Here is a 13,194-nt window from a genome sequence, read left to right as displayed (position 1 = left end):
ATTTTATTGGTGACAGGATGGATGGAAAAGAAACATAAAATTATTTTGGTATTGCCGAAAAGACAACACCACAGGTACATCTGGAGGAGGAAAAACCAGCCAGAAGGATGCACACAACGGTCCCCGTCTTGTGCTCTGACAACAGGACACACCCCGGCGTGGCAGACACGAGGCGGGCGGATCAGACACCCTCCCAACCACTTCCTCCTTCACCTCCCTCTACTACCGAGGCTGGGACAGCCACCCACTCGTTTTTTTCCCATCTCCTAAAGTAAGGGGCTTCTGGGTGACCCACCTTTGGCCCATACAATGAACGCAGAAAGCAGCTTGGGAGGGGGCCGTCTGAGAAAGTCTTCCGCTTTTCTGATTAACAGGGTCGGATATTAGCGAGCACTGCCCTTCCCCCCCCCTCTGCCTTTCCTCTTTTATCTGCTTTCAATGCAAACGTGGCAGCAGGTGTCACAGTGGTCATCTTAGAACTAGGAGGTGACCTACAGGACGGAAAGGCCAAGACAGTTAAAGAAACACTGGTCTTGACGCTGCCGAGACAGAAACCAATGTCAGGAACTGCCTACCTCTGGACTTCTTTTTCCAGGAGAAAAATAAACCCCTCCAGCTTAAGCTGCAGAAGCCATTTGCAGCCAAACACATTCCTAACAGATAAACGACCTGAAGGGAATTCCAAACCTGAAGGCTACACACATGTGCGCGTTCTGGGTGTGGCTGAACCCCAGAAGTATTACCTGAAGAAGACCAGGTGTTTTTCCTGCTTATGATTTCGAAGAAAATGTACCAGCTGATTAAATTTCTCATCTGCCTTACACACCTACAAAATAAAAAGGAAAACCAATAAAATAAAAACAAATTTGCTGACAATAATAACCCCATAGCTATTTTCAGTTTCGGCCTTAAATTCTAAGGAATCTAATTTCCTCCATGAAAAGGGACAGACTTTGGTCAGAATGTTACTCAGTCTACTGAGATAAGAATAAAAACATCAGCCTGGGCTGCTGACACACGTAAGTCACCAAGTCATGTTAACTGAGCACAGGGAGTCACCCAGTGCAGTCAGTACCTCCCAAACCCCAACAGGCAGACAGAGCCATGCCGGCCATAACATCATCCCCAGGGGAGGTCTTTAAAATGAAGATCCTCGGACACAGCATACAGATTACGACTCATAGCTGTGGAATTGGACCCGAGGGTCTGTATTACTTAAGAGTGCCCAGGAGATCCTGAGGCACGGCCATGTTCAGAAATCACTGCTCTAAGGTAAACACAGGTCTCCACAGCGGAATACACAGAATTATTTCACAGACCTCCAGGGAGACAGACTCCAGTCTCTCTTAATAAAGCAACCAAGTGCTCCTAAATTGTAAACGTTTAAGTCCACCTGAATGCATCCCCCCATTTTTACCCTGACCAAACCCTCAGTCTGGGACTTCTTTCTCGCACACTCAGACATCTCTAAATGCAGTCATTTAAATGAACGCAAAAGAGCAGAGTGCAGCAGCGGCCACAGTGGGCTCCAAAGCTAATTTATTACTACTTACTACACGCTAAGCACTGGCCTAAAACCATTTGTATCAATAAGCCAATCCTCCACCAACCCTACGAAATGGGTGCTGACAGAGCCCCCATTTTACAAGTAGTGAACTAGTGCAGTTAGGAAGGGACAAGGCCTGGCTGTGCACCTGGGCGGCCTTGCCCTTGCACCTCTGCTCTTAACCACTACACTATCCACCACCTCCTCCCTCCCCTGGGAAAAGCCGGCCTCCTAACTTTACCAGCCCGGCTGCAAGCAGAAATAGCGACACCAGGTATAACACCACCCGTCTGATTTCAAACGCATCCTCCAGGCAGCTGCAGCAGAGGTGGTTTTCTGATCTGCAAACTCTTCTGCCTTCAACCTCCCCCATGAATCGACACAAAGGACAGCGACCTCATCGCCCTTACAGCCCGCGGCGCGAGGGACACTGGTTTGGAAACGGCCCACTTCTTCGTGACCGTGTCACTGTGTTCGGGAGCTGAGCAGCCCCCCTCGGCCAAAGGAAAAGCCCCGTCTCCTGGTTGACGATTTAAATGTGCCTTGTCAAGCACTGACACTGGCCTGCGGGTTCTCCCAGTCCCCAAATGACGCTGCCACCCTGGCTGACCATCCTCTCTAGATGCCCCTTGGCCCAACCCAGTGATGGCAGAGAACAGAAGAGGGCGGCCTCATCACTAACAATCACATTTCCAAAAGCCCTCCCGCTGCTTTGTGAGGAAACTACAAGGAAGGGCAGTTAGGGTTTACTGCTGCAAATTCAGCAACCCCCAGCTGTAAATCGAAAAACACCGTTTAGGTTACAGAGCAGAACACTGTTGCCCAACAAGGTCTCCTTCAGAGAGGCCACAATTCGATTTTGTGCTTCACCTGCACGCCCGGCTGTGCCCTTGGCAAACTCAGGCTCACGTCGACGGGCCGGGAACCCAGCATGTCTCGTGCCTGCACCCAGCACACCCCATGCGCATACGTGTAATAAAAACATTTGGGGCTTCCCTGGTGGCGCAGTGGTTGAGAATCTTCCTGCCGATGCAGGGGACACGGGTTCGAGCCCTGGTCTGGGAAGACCCCACGTGCCGCGGAGCAACTGGGCCCGTGAGCCATGGCCGCTGCGCCTGCGCGTCCAGAGCCTGTGCTCCGCAACGGGAGAGGCCACAACGGTGAGAGGCCCGCGCACCACGATGAAGAGTGTGGCCCCTGCTCTCCGCAACTAGAGAAAGCCCTCGCACAGAAACGTAGACCCAACACAGCCAAAAATAAATTAATTAATTAATTAAATTTAAAAAAAAAAATTTTGATCACTTGGCGATAGGAGGTCCATACACACCGTCCTTGAAGACGATGCTTAAGATACAGTTATGCCTGCGTTAACTTCCTTATTCACTTACTTGAATGACAAGCATCATCACACATAGCATGTATCCTAGCTCTGTCCCCAAATGCATTTTTTTAATTAATTAATTTACTTTTATTTTTGGCTGCGTTGGGTCTTCCTTGCTGCGCGCGGGCTTTCTCTAGTTGCGGCGAGCGGGGGCTACTCTTTGTTGCGGTGCATGGGCTTCTCATTTCGGTGGCTTCTCTTGTTGTGGAGCATGGGCTCTAGGTGAGTGGGCTTCAGTAGCTGTGGCACACGGGCTCAGTAGTTGTGGCTCACGGGCTCTAGAGCACAGGCTCAGTGCTTGTGGTGCACGGGCTCAGTTGCGCCACGGCATGTGGGACCATCCCGGACCAGGGCTCGAACCCGTGTCCCCTGCATTGGCAGGCAGATTCTTAACCACTGCACCACCAGAAAAGCCCCCCAAATGCATTCAAAAGTGTGCCACAGGGTATCATTTTACAGATTTAGTTTCCTAGAAAACTGAAAGCCAGTCTCTAGAGCACTTATTTTTGACTTGCTTATTTGGTTTTTTTTGGCCACGCCGTGCAGCACGTGGGATCTCAGCTCCCCGACCAGGGCTCAAACCCGCGCCCCCGCAGTGGAAACACAGTCTTAACCACTGGACTGCCAGGGAAGTCCCATTTCCTTGCTTATTTGTTTTAATTGCTAAGAGTTAACATAAATCAGTGGGAACACTGTACACCATATGTTGATAAAACTTGGAAAATCTAATAAGTTGTGAAAACAATTATTATAGCTGATCATTTAAAAGGAAAAACAGGACTTCCCTGGCAGTCCAATGGTTAGGACTCCGTGCTTCCACTGCAGGGGGCGGGTTCGATCCCTGGTCGGGGGGACTAAGATACCACGTGCTGTGCGGCGCGGCCCCCCAAAAAAATATAACTAAGCTTACTGAAAGCGGTTCAAGTCAAAAAAATTAGTAATTTTTTTCAGTAAATTGCTTTGGCTTTAAATACTGCTTTTATTTTTTCCAGCTTTACTGAGGTATAATTGGCAAATAAAAATTGTATATATTTAAGCCTATTTACACGGTAAAAATCTATGCATGTATACATTGAAGGTGTAGGAGGTGATGCCATGGGCATACACTGTGAAATGATTATCATAATGAGGTGAATTAACACACCCATCACTTCACATAGTTCCCACTGGTATCTGAAGAACTACTCTGTTAGCAAATTTCAAGTACATGACACCGGTAACCCCAGTCCCCGCGCTGTACCTGAGACCCCTACATCCTCCTCGACGGCCGGCGGGAGCCCGTGAGACCACCCAGTGCTCACCATGTAGTAGTTCTCCAGGCGCGAGGGGGTCTTCTGCGTGCTGCTGGCCGCCGCGCCCTTCTCCTTCACCGAGATGCGCACAGGGTTCCGGAGGCCGGCTCTCACCAGGTTCTCCACTTCTTGTGTCTGAGTGGCCGAGAAGAGGCCCGTTCTCCTCTGCTTCGGCAAAAACTCCAAGATGGTGTTTATGCTAAAAAGAGAGGGCTCATCTTAACCCCTCACTTATCAGCATAATCACAAATGGTGTTTTATGACACTAAACAGGTTATTTTAAAAGACTGAAAACCATCACAATATTTACAGTAGCTCCTACTGGGAGGTGAGATTATGGGCAATCTTCATTTCTTCTTTATACCCTCATTTTCCCAAGGTTTCTTCAACGTAAGCATATAATTTTACTTTTACAATGGGGGGCAATTAAAAGAGTGAAATTAAGACAAAACTTTTTGAGACTAAAAACCATGAAACTGTACACTTTACATGGGTGAACTGTGTAACATATGAATTATAATCCAATAAAGCTACTTACTTTTATAAAACTCACAGAAACTTTTAAAGAAGCCACGAAGGAAAACACATCTTAAGAACACCAAAGACAGAAGAAATGGAATTTAAATTGTGTGGTAGAACTTGAAGGATTAAACAACCTAATGATTTGAAATTCACATGTGGGGACTTCCCTGGTGGCGCAGTGGTTAAGAATCTGCCTGCCTGCCAGTGCAGGGGACACGGGTTCGAGCCCTGGTCTGGGAAGATCCCACATGCCGCGGGGTAACTAAGCCCGTGCGCCACAACTACTGAGCCTGTGCTCTAGAGCCCGCGAGCCACAACTACTGAAGCCTGGGTGCCTAGAGCCCATGCAGAGGAGCCACCACAATGAGAAGCCCGCGCACTGCAAGGAAGAGTAGCCCCCGCTCACCGCAACTGGAGAAAGCCGCAACGCAGCACCGAAGACCGAAGGCAGCAATCAATCAATCAATCAATCAATAAACAGAACCTGCCTGCCAGTGCAGGGGACATGGGTTCAAGTCCTGGTCTGGGAAGATCCCACATGCCGTGGAACAACTAAGCCCGTGCACCACAACTACTGAGCCTGCGTGCCACAATTACTGTGCCCACGAGCCACAGCTACTGAAGCCCACGTGCCTAGAGCCCGTGCTCTGCAACGAGAGAAGCCTCCGCGATGAGAAGCGCGTGTACCCTATGAACAGTGGCCCCCGCTCACCACAACAACGAAGACCCAACGCACCCCAAAAATAAAATAAATAAGTAAATAAATTTATTTTAAAAAAAGAAATTCACATGTGGCTAATAGAGACAGTCATGGAGTAATAAAGGAATTCCATCTTGGGCTCCCTTTCATCCTGTGTCACCCGAAGCCCATGAAGTCCAAACTCCAGTACCTCGCCTCGAACCCCAAATCCAGAAGCCTGTCCGCTTCATCCAACACCAGGACCTCCAGGGACCTCACGCAGCTGGCCAGATCCAGGCCCTCTGCCTTCCTTCGGAACATGTCCTCCAGGCGGCCTGGGGTTGCCACAATGATGTTCCCACTGTGAAAACAAAGTTAACATTTACTGCGCTCACTGGATCTCGGGGACCTTTGAGATTCCAAACACCAAGTTTTGTATTCCCCCCAGAAAAAGTCATCTAAAACGCCAGCGAAGAGAAGGGAGGCCACCACAGTGGGAAGAGAAGTCTGTGCTGTGAGGGGACAGGTCTGGTTCCAAGCTGAGATCAAGGGCAGGGCTCAGCAAACTGGCTCTTAGGTCACATCTGGACTCCGCTGTTTTTGTGACATTTTATTGGCACGTAATTACACATCCCCCTTCATTCATGGGTTGCCTCTGGCGGCTTTCACACGATAACGGCAGAGGTGAGCTGTTATGACACAGACTGTGTGATCATCAAAGCTAAAATAATTACCATCTGGTCCTTTACAGAAAGGGTTTGCTGACCCCCTGACTTTACTCAACCACTTTAGGTCCCAGGTCACTCATCTATAAAATGAGAATGTCAACAGAACTAGAGATAATCTTACATAAAGATCACAAACTGGCAGACTGAAAGCCAAACGTGGCCCCCACACACTGGGTGACCTGCAGGGAAGTTTTGTGTTTTCTTTTTAATGTGAATTACATGCCAACAGGTAAAAAATCTGGAGATAACACACAAAAATGTGGAATTCCATATTCTTTTTAAAAAATTCAAAACCTAGGGCTTCCCTGGTGGCACAGTGGTTGAGAGTCCGCCTGCCGATGCAGGGGACGCGGGTTCGTGCCCCGGTCCGGGAGGATCCCACGTGCCGCGGAGCGGCTGGGCCCGTGAGCCATGGCCGCTGAGCCTGCGCGTCCGGAGCCTGTGCTCCGCAACGGGAGAGGTCACAGCAGTGAGAGGCCTGTGTACCGCAAAAGAAAAAAAAAAAAAAAAAAAAAAAAAAATTCCAAATCTGGAAAACTGAGCCCAGAGCTCTGTGGGCAGCGATCAGCGGGAGGCGAGTACTCAGGCATGAACTAGCCAGTCCCTCCCACTCCCCGCCCACCCCCTTCACACATTTATATTATCCTCTGAGCCCTGTAGCAACTCAAGTCTGTGACCCCTGCTGCAAAGTATCTCCCATTGTAGCTGGACACAGCAAGTGCTCAAGAAAAATAGTTTTCTTTATTACGATTCACTGACAAACTGGGCACAAATTCTACTGCTGCTCATTACAAACCTTATTCATCGTGGGACAATAAAATGCCAAGGAGTGATGGCCATCGCGTATTCAAACACTCATTCCACACGTTTATTAAACACCAGCCGTGTGCTCAGCGCCTCACTAGGCTCTGAAGGTAAAAAGCTGCCGGACAGACACCACCCCGACTTTCCTGAGCCTCCTGGAGACACGGAGAGCCTGGCACGTGCAGTACCTGCGAGAAAGCCAGCCCACTGTGGCAGCAGGGCGGGCTGTGAAGGGGGCAGCAGTGGAGAGTGGTGGTTCCCAGGCCCTAGGCAAACACTAGGATCTACCCCAAGGGCCGGCAGGAGCCACTGAAGAGCTTTCAATGAGTGACACTACGCGACTGGCATTCTGGCTGCTACGCGGAGAGCGGGCTATGGGGGCAACAGCAGACACACACAGGAGAGAGAGAGAGACAGAGAAGCCACTGCAGGAGTCCAGGGGGAAATGAGAGAGAAAACGCAGAGGATGAGAAAATGGCGAGGATGTGGTGCCAGTTAGCTGTGAGGGGGAGTGGAGGGGACGGTGAGGAACTGAGGCTGAGCCCCTGACTTCAGGAGAAGCAACGGGGGGCAGATGAACAGGAAGCTCAAGATGGGGTGCAGGTCTGAGGGTGAAAATTCCAAGCTCCTGTTGCAGGCGTGTTTGCAGCAGCTGTGAGATGCCTGGAGAGATGCCAAGCAGACAGGTGGATTATCTGTGTGTCTGGGGCTTGGGGCGAGGTCAGGGACCACCACGGGAGGGACGAGATCATGAGCCCGTGAGCAAAATGGGAGGTTGGCCTGAAGAAAGAACTTTTGGTGGGGAGGGGGCTTCTGAAGCAGGGGGTTTCCGGTTAAGCCTAGATCATGTGTCGATCGTCTGGGGTTCAATGCCAAGAGCAAGCAAGGCAACTTACCCGTGTTCCTTAAACCTCGCAACATCCTCTCCAGGATTCCTGCCTCCGATCCAGAGAATCTGGCTAAAACAAGAAAAGTGTCTTTGAGCAGGTCGGGCAAAATCACAAGCCCGTGGCTGACAGGGACCCTGCCTCCCATTTACCTGAACTGTGGGAAGGGCTTCGTGAAATGCGACAGGACCTCATCGATCTGAACAGCCAGCTCTCGCGTGGGTGTGATGATTACGGCGCCAACCTGCCCACGCAGGGGAAGGCACGTGATTAGCAGAGCCCAGGGCTTGCAGAGCTGAACTCACACAAGACGAACCCTCCACCTGATGGACGAAGGTTCCCAGAGAAACAGCACTTCCTGGGCTTTTTCAGCAGTGCCCGGTCACGGTACACATCGAGAGCTGACCCTTGAATGATGTGGGGGTTAGGGATGTGAACCTTCTGCGTAGTCGAAAATCCGCAAATAATTTACAGTTGGCTCTCCACATAACCGGTTTGGTTCCTCCATATCCCAATTCCGCATCTAGGGATTAAACCAACCTTGGCTGGTGCAGACCTATAGTTATTCACTACTGACAGAAACCTGCACGTGAGCGGACCTGCACCGTTCAAACCCATGTTGTTCGAAAGTCAACTGTAGTCTGAATTATAGTCAGTGCTCATCCTGTTCTACAAAGTGGCCACATACGCTGTTGGCGAATAGCGGACCATTGCTCCTGGGGAAATGGGGTTAGGTTCCTGCAAGCCTCTGGTCACATTTGTGTCGACCTATCAGTACATAAGCTTGTCTTACATATATTTCTGTTTAAAGAGACCTTATTTTGCAAGTCAACTATACTTCAATTAAATTATTAAATAAAGACACCTCATTTAATATATACTGTTGATTCATTAACACTGAACTCATAGCCAACAGCACTATCAAAAGAAGTTGATGTAACATGTATTTTCTACGTAAGGCACACCACAGCCTCTCTGCACTCGGGAACACTCGATAGTGCGTCAGCACTATGTTTGGGGGTCATTTTAAACAGTGAAATGACACACACACAAAAATCACAGCAGTTCAGTTGACCAGGAAAAGGACACCTGCTTACAGCCTGAGAGCTGGAACGAGAAGGCAGTATCGCCCTCATCAGCCTCGGCTGGGAAAGTGCCGTAAGGCGACTCCCACCTGTCGCTGCCCCGTACAAGTCCATGCACGAGCACGAAAGCACACCGAGTGCGGCTCTGGGGAGCCACAAATACACGCTCAGGAGCAGAGGCACATTCCCAAACACAGAGCGCACAAGCAATGAGGACACACCGCACCTTTTCCTTCTCATTTTTTCAAGCCTTTGACCAGCTTCTTCCTCAACTGTGAACTCTCTGATAACTAAGTGAAAATAAACGGTTTCGCTATCCTCACCTGACTCTTTTTTAACTTCTCTTCCCTTCTCAGGAGAATTTCCAGGATGGGGATGATGAAAGCGAGTGTTTTGCCACTACCTGTGACCTGCAAAGGGCAGAAAGTTTCCGTTTGCTTTTCCTCAGAGTTCATTTTGGAAGGAAAACAGGAAGACAAGCTGCATTTATACAAGGTACTCACCGCTTCTGCAGCGACATCTTTGTTTTTCATGAACAGAGGGATGGTTGCAGACTGAAAAGAGACATGGCAGAGCACTGGTTAGGGGATGCCGTGACTCCACCGATGAGGCCCAAAGCCCAAGGAACACAAGGCTGGCCTTGGTCACACTGGACCCCGCCACAAAGTGGACTCCGATTACAGTCACCACCAGGGGCCCCAGTGGGGTCGGCTCACAGGTAATACAGCAGCGGTGTCTACACAGACGGCATGGAGGGGAAGTGAACCAAGCTGGGATTTGGGGGTCCTGAGTTCTAGCCCTGCCTCGCCTACTCTTCCTCTCTGGACCAGGAGGGGTTTGAAGACACTGTGTTCCTTCCAGTTCTAGTATCACAAAATAACGATTTAAACAGGCCCTCTAATTATAAACACCAGAGAAAACCCACAGGGTCACAAGAGGCCTGGCCCTTTGGTTGCAGCAACGAGCAGCTGAACCTGAAGCAGACTCAGGTCTTGGCTTCAAGGTCGCCCCCTCCAGGACCACACTCCACTCCTGGTCCCCAGAGCCTGAACTCACCCATTGCAGCACATGTAGCACTTTTCTAACTGCTTCAACACAAATAGGTCTCAGCCTGGGTGATTTCTGTGCCCGCAGGGAACATTTGGCAACGTCTGAATACATTTTGGGTTGTCAAAACAGGGCGGGGGGGCTTCCCTGGTGGCAGAGTGGTTAAGAATCTGCCTGCCAGTGCAGGGGACACGGGTCCGAGCCCTGGTCCGGGAAGGTCCCACATGCCACAGAGCAACTAAGCCCGTGCATCACAACTACTGAGCCTGCGCTCTAGAGCCTGCATAACACAACTACTGAAGCCCGCGTGCCGCAACTACTGAAGACCGTGCACCTACAGCCCGTGCTCTGCAACAAGAGAAGCCACCGCAATGAGAAGCCCGTGCACCACCACAAAGAGTAGCCCCCGCTCACTGCAACTAGAGAAAGCCTGTGTGCAGCAACAAAGACCCAACGCAGCCAAAAATAAGTAAATAAAATAAAATAAAATATATATTTAAAAAACCAGGGCGGGGGAGCAGGAGATGGTTTGCTTCTGGCATCTGGTAAGTAGAACCCAGAGATGCTGTTAAACAGCCCACAGTACCCAGGACCGTTTCGCATAACCAAGCATCCAGTTCAAAATATCAAAGAGTGCCAAGACTGAGAAATCTGCTATGGACCATTGCTGTCCAACAGAAATATAATGTGATAGAGATCAGACTTGTGGTTGCCAAGGGCAAGTGGGGGAGGGAGAGGGATGGACTGGGAATTTGGGGTTGGTAGATGCAAACTACTGCATTTAGAATGGAAAAACAACAAGGTCCTACTGTATAGCACAGGGAACTATATCCAATGGAAAAGAATATTTTAAAAAGAATTTCTATGTGTGTAAAACTGAGTCACTTTGCTATACAGCAGATTGGCACAATAATGTAAATCAACTATACTTCAATTAAAAAAAAATAAAAAACAAAAAATAAATATAATGTGAGCCACATACTTTTCTAGTAGCCACATTAAGAAAAGTAAAAAGAAATAGGTGAAATGAATGTTAATAATATATTTTATTTAACCCAATATATCCAAAATACTGTCAGCTTGACATGTAATCAATATCTTAAAAATGAATGAGGGCCTCCCTGGTGGCGCAGTGGTTAAGAATCCCCCTGCCAATGCAGGGGACACGGGTTCGAGCCCTGGTCCGGGAAGATCCCACATGCCACAGAGCAACTAAGCCCGTGCGCCACAACTACTGATCCTGCACTCTAGAGCCCGCGAGCCACAACTACAGAAGCCCACGCACCTAGAGCCTGTGCTCTGCAACAAGAGAAGCCACCGCAATGAGAAGCCCGCGCACCGCAAAGAAGAGTAGCCCCCGCTCGCCGCAACTAGAGAGAGCCTGTGCGCAGCAACGAAAATTCAACACAGCCAAAAATAAAATAAATTTATTTTTTAAAAAAAGAATGCGATTTTTCATTCGTTTTTCACACTAAGTCCTCAAAATCCATTGTACATTTTACACTCAGAGCACATCTCAATAGGGACTCACCATGTTTCAAGTGTTCAATAGGCACATGTGAGTGACTATCACAGTGGACAGCACCTAGACCATCGCCTCCAATGGCAGACACTGGGTCTTGTCTGCACTACAGTCCCAAGGCATGGCACAGAGCACTGCCTGCTTCCTCCACATCTTTCCTGAGGAGCCTATGGACATCTCAACTTAACATTTCAAAACAGAACCCTCTTGCTTTTCCCTCTGAAGCCTGTTATCCTTCTCAGCCTTCCTCATCTCAATAAATGATACCACCATCCACGCAGCTGCTAAGGATAAAAACCTCCGGGTCCCTGTAGATTCCTCCTTCATAAACCCCACATCTGGCCCCTCAGGAACCCTAAAGCTATCCCAACATTGACTTTTCCATATCCACTGCTTCCTCTCTACTCCAAGCCACCATCACCTCTAACTTGACAGTGGCCTCCTAATGGACCTCCTCACTTCTCCTCTTATTCCTCTAAAGTCTGTTCTCTACACCGCAGTCACATCCCTTCCCTTTCTGCACAGCTTCCCATGGAAGACAGCTTCCCGCTGCATTTAGAATAAAATACAAGCTCCTACAAGGAAGACCCTGCACGATCCGGCACCCGGTTTGCTCACCTCTTAACACTACTCATGCTGCTCCAGCCGCACAGGCCTTCTTTCTGTTCCTCCAAGCTCATTTCCAGCCCCAGGGCATTTGCACGGGCATTTCTCTTTGCTGGCATATCATGCCCCCAATCACCCCACAGCCAGGTCCTTCTCATTCAGGTAGCAGCTTAACGACACCTCCTCCAAGAGGCCTCCCCTATCTTATCTCCTATCCTGTACCTTCTTGTCACTGTCTCCTCCTTATCACCATCTGAAATTACCTTATTCCTTTCCCCCTTTCTCTCTCTCCTGCGTTAGAAAACAAGGCCCATGAGTGGGGACCAACACTGCAAAATCCCTGGAGCCTAGAAAAAAGTACCCAATACGTAGTTTGTCATCAAGAAATTTCCTGAATAAATGATTAAACTGGACCAGGACGCTTCACTTAGCCCAAGTAATAATAACAACAATGACAGCAGGTAACATTTACTGAGCGCCCATGATGTGCCCAAAATTGTCTTCGGTAATCTCCTCAACAACCCTCTGGTAACACTATTTTCGTCATTTCACAGAGAAAGGAAATGAAGCACAGAGAGGTTAAGTCATTTGCCCAAGGTCTCACAGCTAGAGGGGGTGGGGGGAGAATACGAACCAGGCACTTGGGTCCCAGCACCTAAGGGCGGGGTGGGGAGCGGTGAAGACCCTGGCACACGTGCGCCGCCGCCTGCCGCCTCCGCCTGGCGATCATTAACCAGCTTGGCATCACCCGAGTCGGCGCAGCAGAAAGACGTGGCAGAAGTCCCAGCCGGAGGGGTGAAAACTCCAGGAAGAGAGTCCTAACACCTACCGGCCGCGTCCAATTAAGCGGGTGCCGGGCCCGCCCTGTGCCTCCCCTTCCCCACCTGCCCCCTGCGCACCGAGGGCCCACCTCCCCGGCCCCGGGTACCTGCACCGGCGTCATGTACGAGAAACCCAGCTCCCGCAGGACACCCAGCACCCGCGGGTGCAGCGGCACCGGGAGCGACTCCCAGGAACCCTCCGTCACGTGCTCCATGGCTAGCTCCGCCACCGCAGCTACCACTACGACGCCTCCCTGGCGCACTTCCGCTTCCG

The 13,194-nt window shown here is 49.9% G+C and overlaps 1 protein-coding gene across 2 annotated transcripts in view; it reads right to left on the bottom strand.

Moving 5' to 3' along the window:
- DDX55 (DEAD-box helicase 55) overlaps positions 1 to 13,194 on the bottom strand; it is a 19,172-nt gene extending 5,978 nt beyond the window's left edge. The window contains exons 1-8 of one of the 2 annotated variants that reach the window (XM_067015883.1): positions 13,028 to 13,194; positions 9,428 to 9,478; positions 9,248 to 9,334; positions 7,992 to 8,083; positions 7,849 to 7,911; positions 5,632 to 5,781; positions 4,229 to 4,418; positions 744 to 826 (exon numbers count right to left, since the gene is read on the bottom strand). In XM_067015883.1, the coding sequence (XP_066871984.1) occupies positions 744 to 826; positions 4,229 to 4,418; positions 5,632 to 5,781; positions 7,849 to 7,911; positions 7,992 to 8,083; positions 9,248 to 9,334; positions 9,428 to 9,478; positions 13,028 to 13,135 (824 nt within the window). In that variant the 5' untranslated portion in view covers positions 13,136 to 13,194. The remainder of the gene's footprint in view (positions 1 to 743; positions 827 to 4,228; positions 4,419 to 5,631; positions 5,782 to 7,848; positions 7,912 to 7,991; positions 8,084 to 9,247; positions 9,335 to 9,427; positions 9,479 to 13,027) is intronic. The other variant, XM_059040680.2, reaches the window with a different exon arrangement.

This window comes from Kogia breviceps, chromosome 15 (assembly GCF_026419965.1).
Source record: "Kogia breviceps isolate mKogBre1 chromosome 15, mKogBre1 haplotype 1, whole genome shotgun sequence".
In the NCBI taxonomy this organism is placed as follows: Eukaryota; Metazoa; Chordata; class Mammalia; order Artiodactyla; family Physeteridae; genus Kogia; species Kogia breviceps.
The sequence above is the reverse complement of the archived record's forward strand: the minus strand, read 5'-3'. Positions and strand labels throughout refer to the sequence as shown.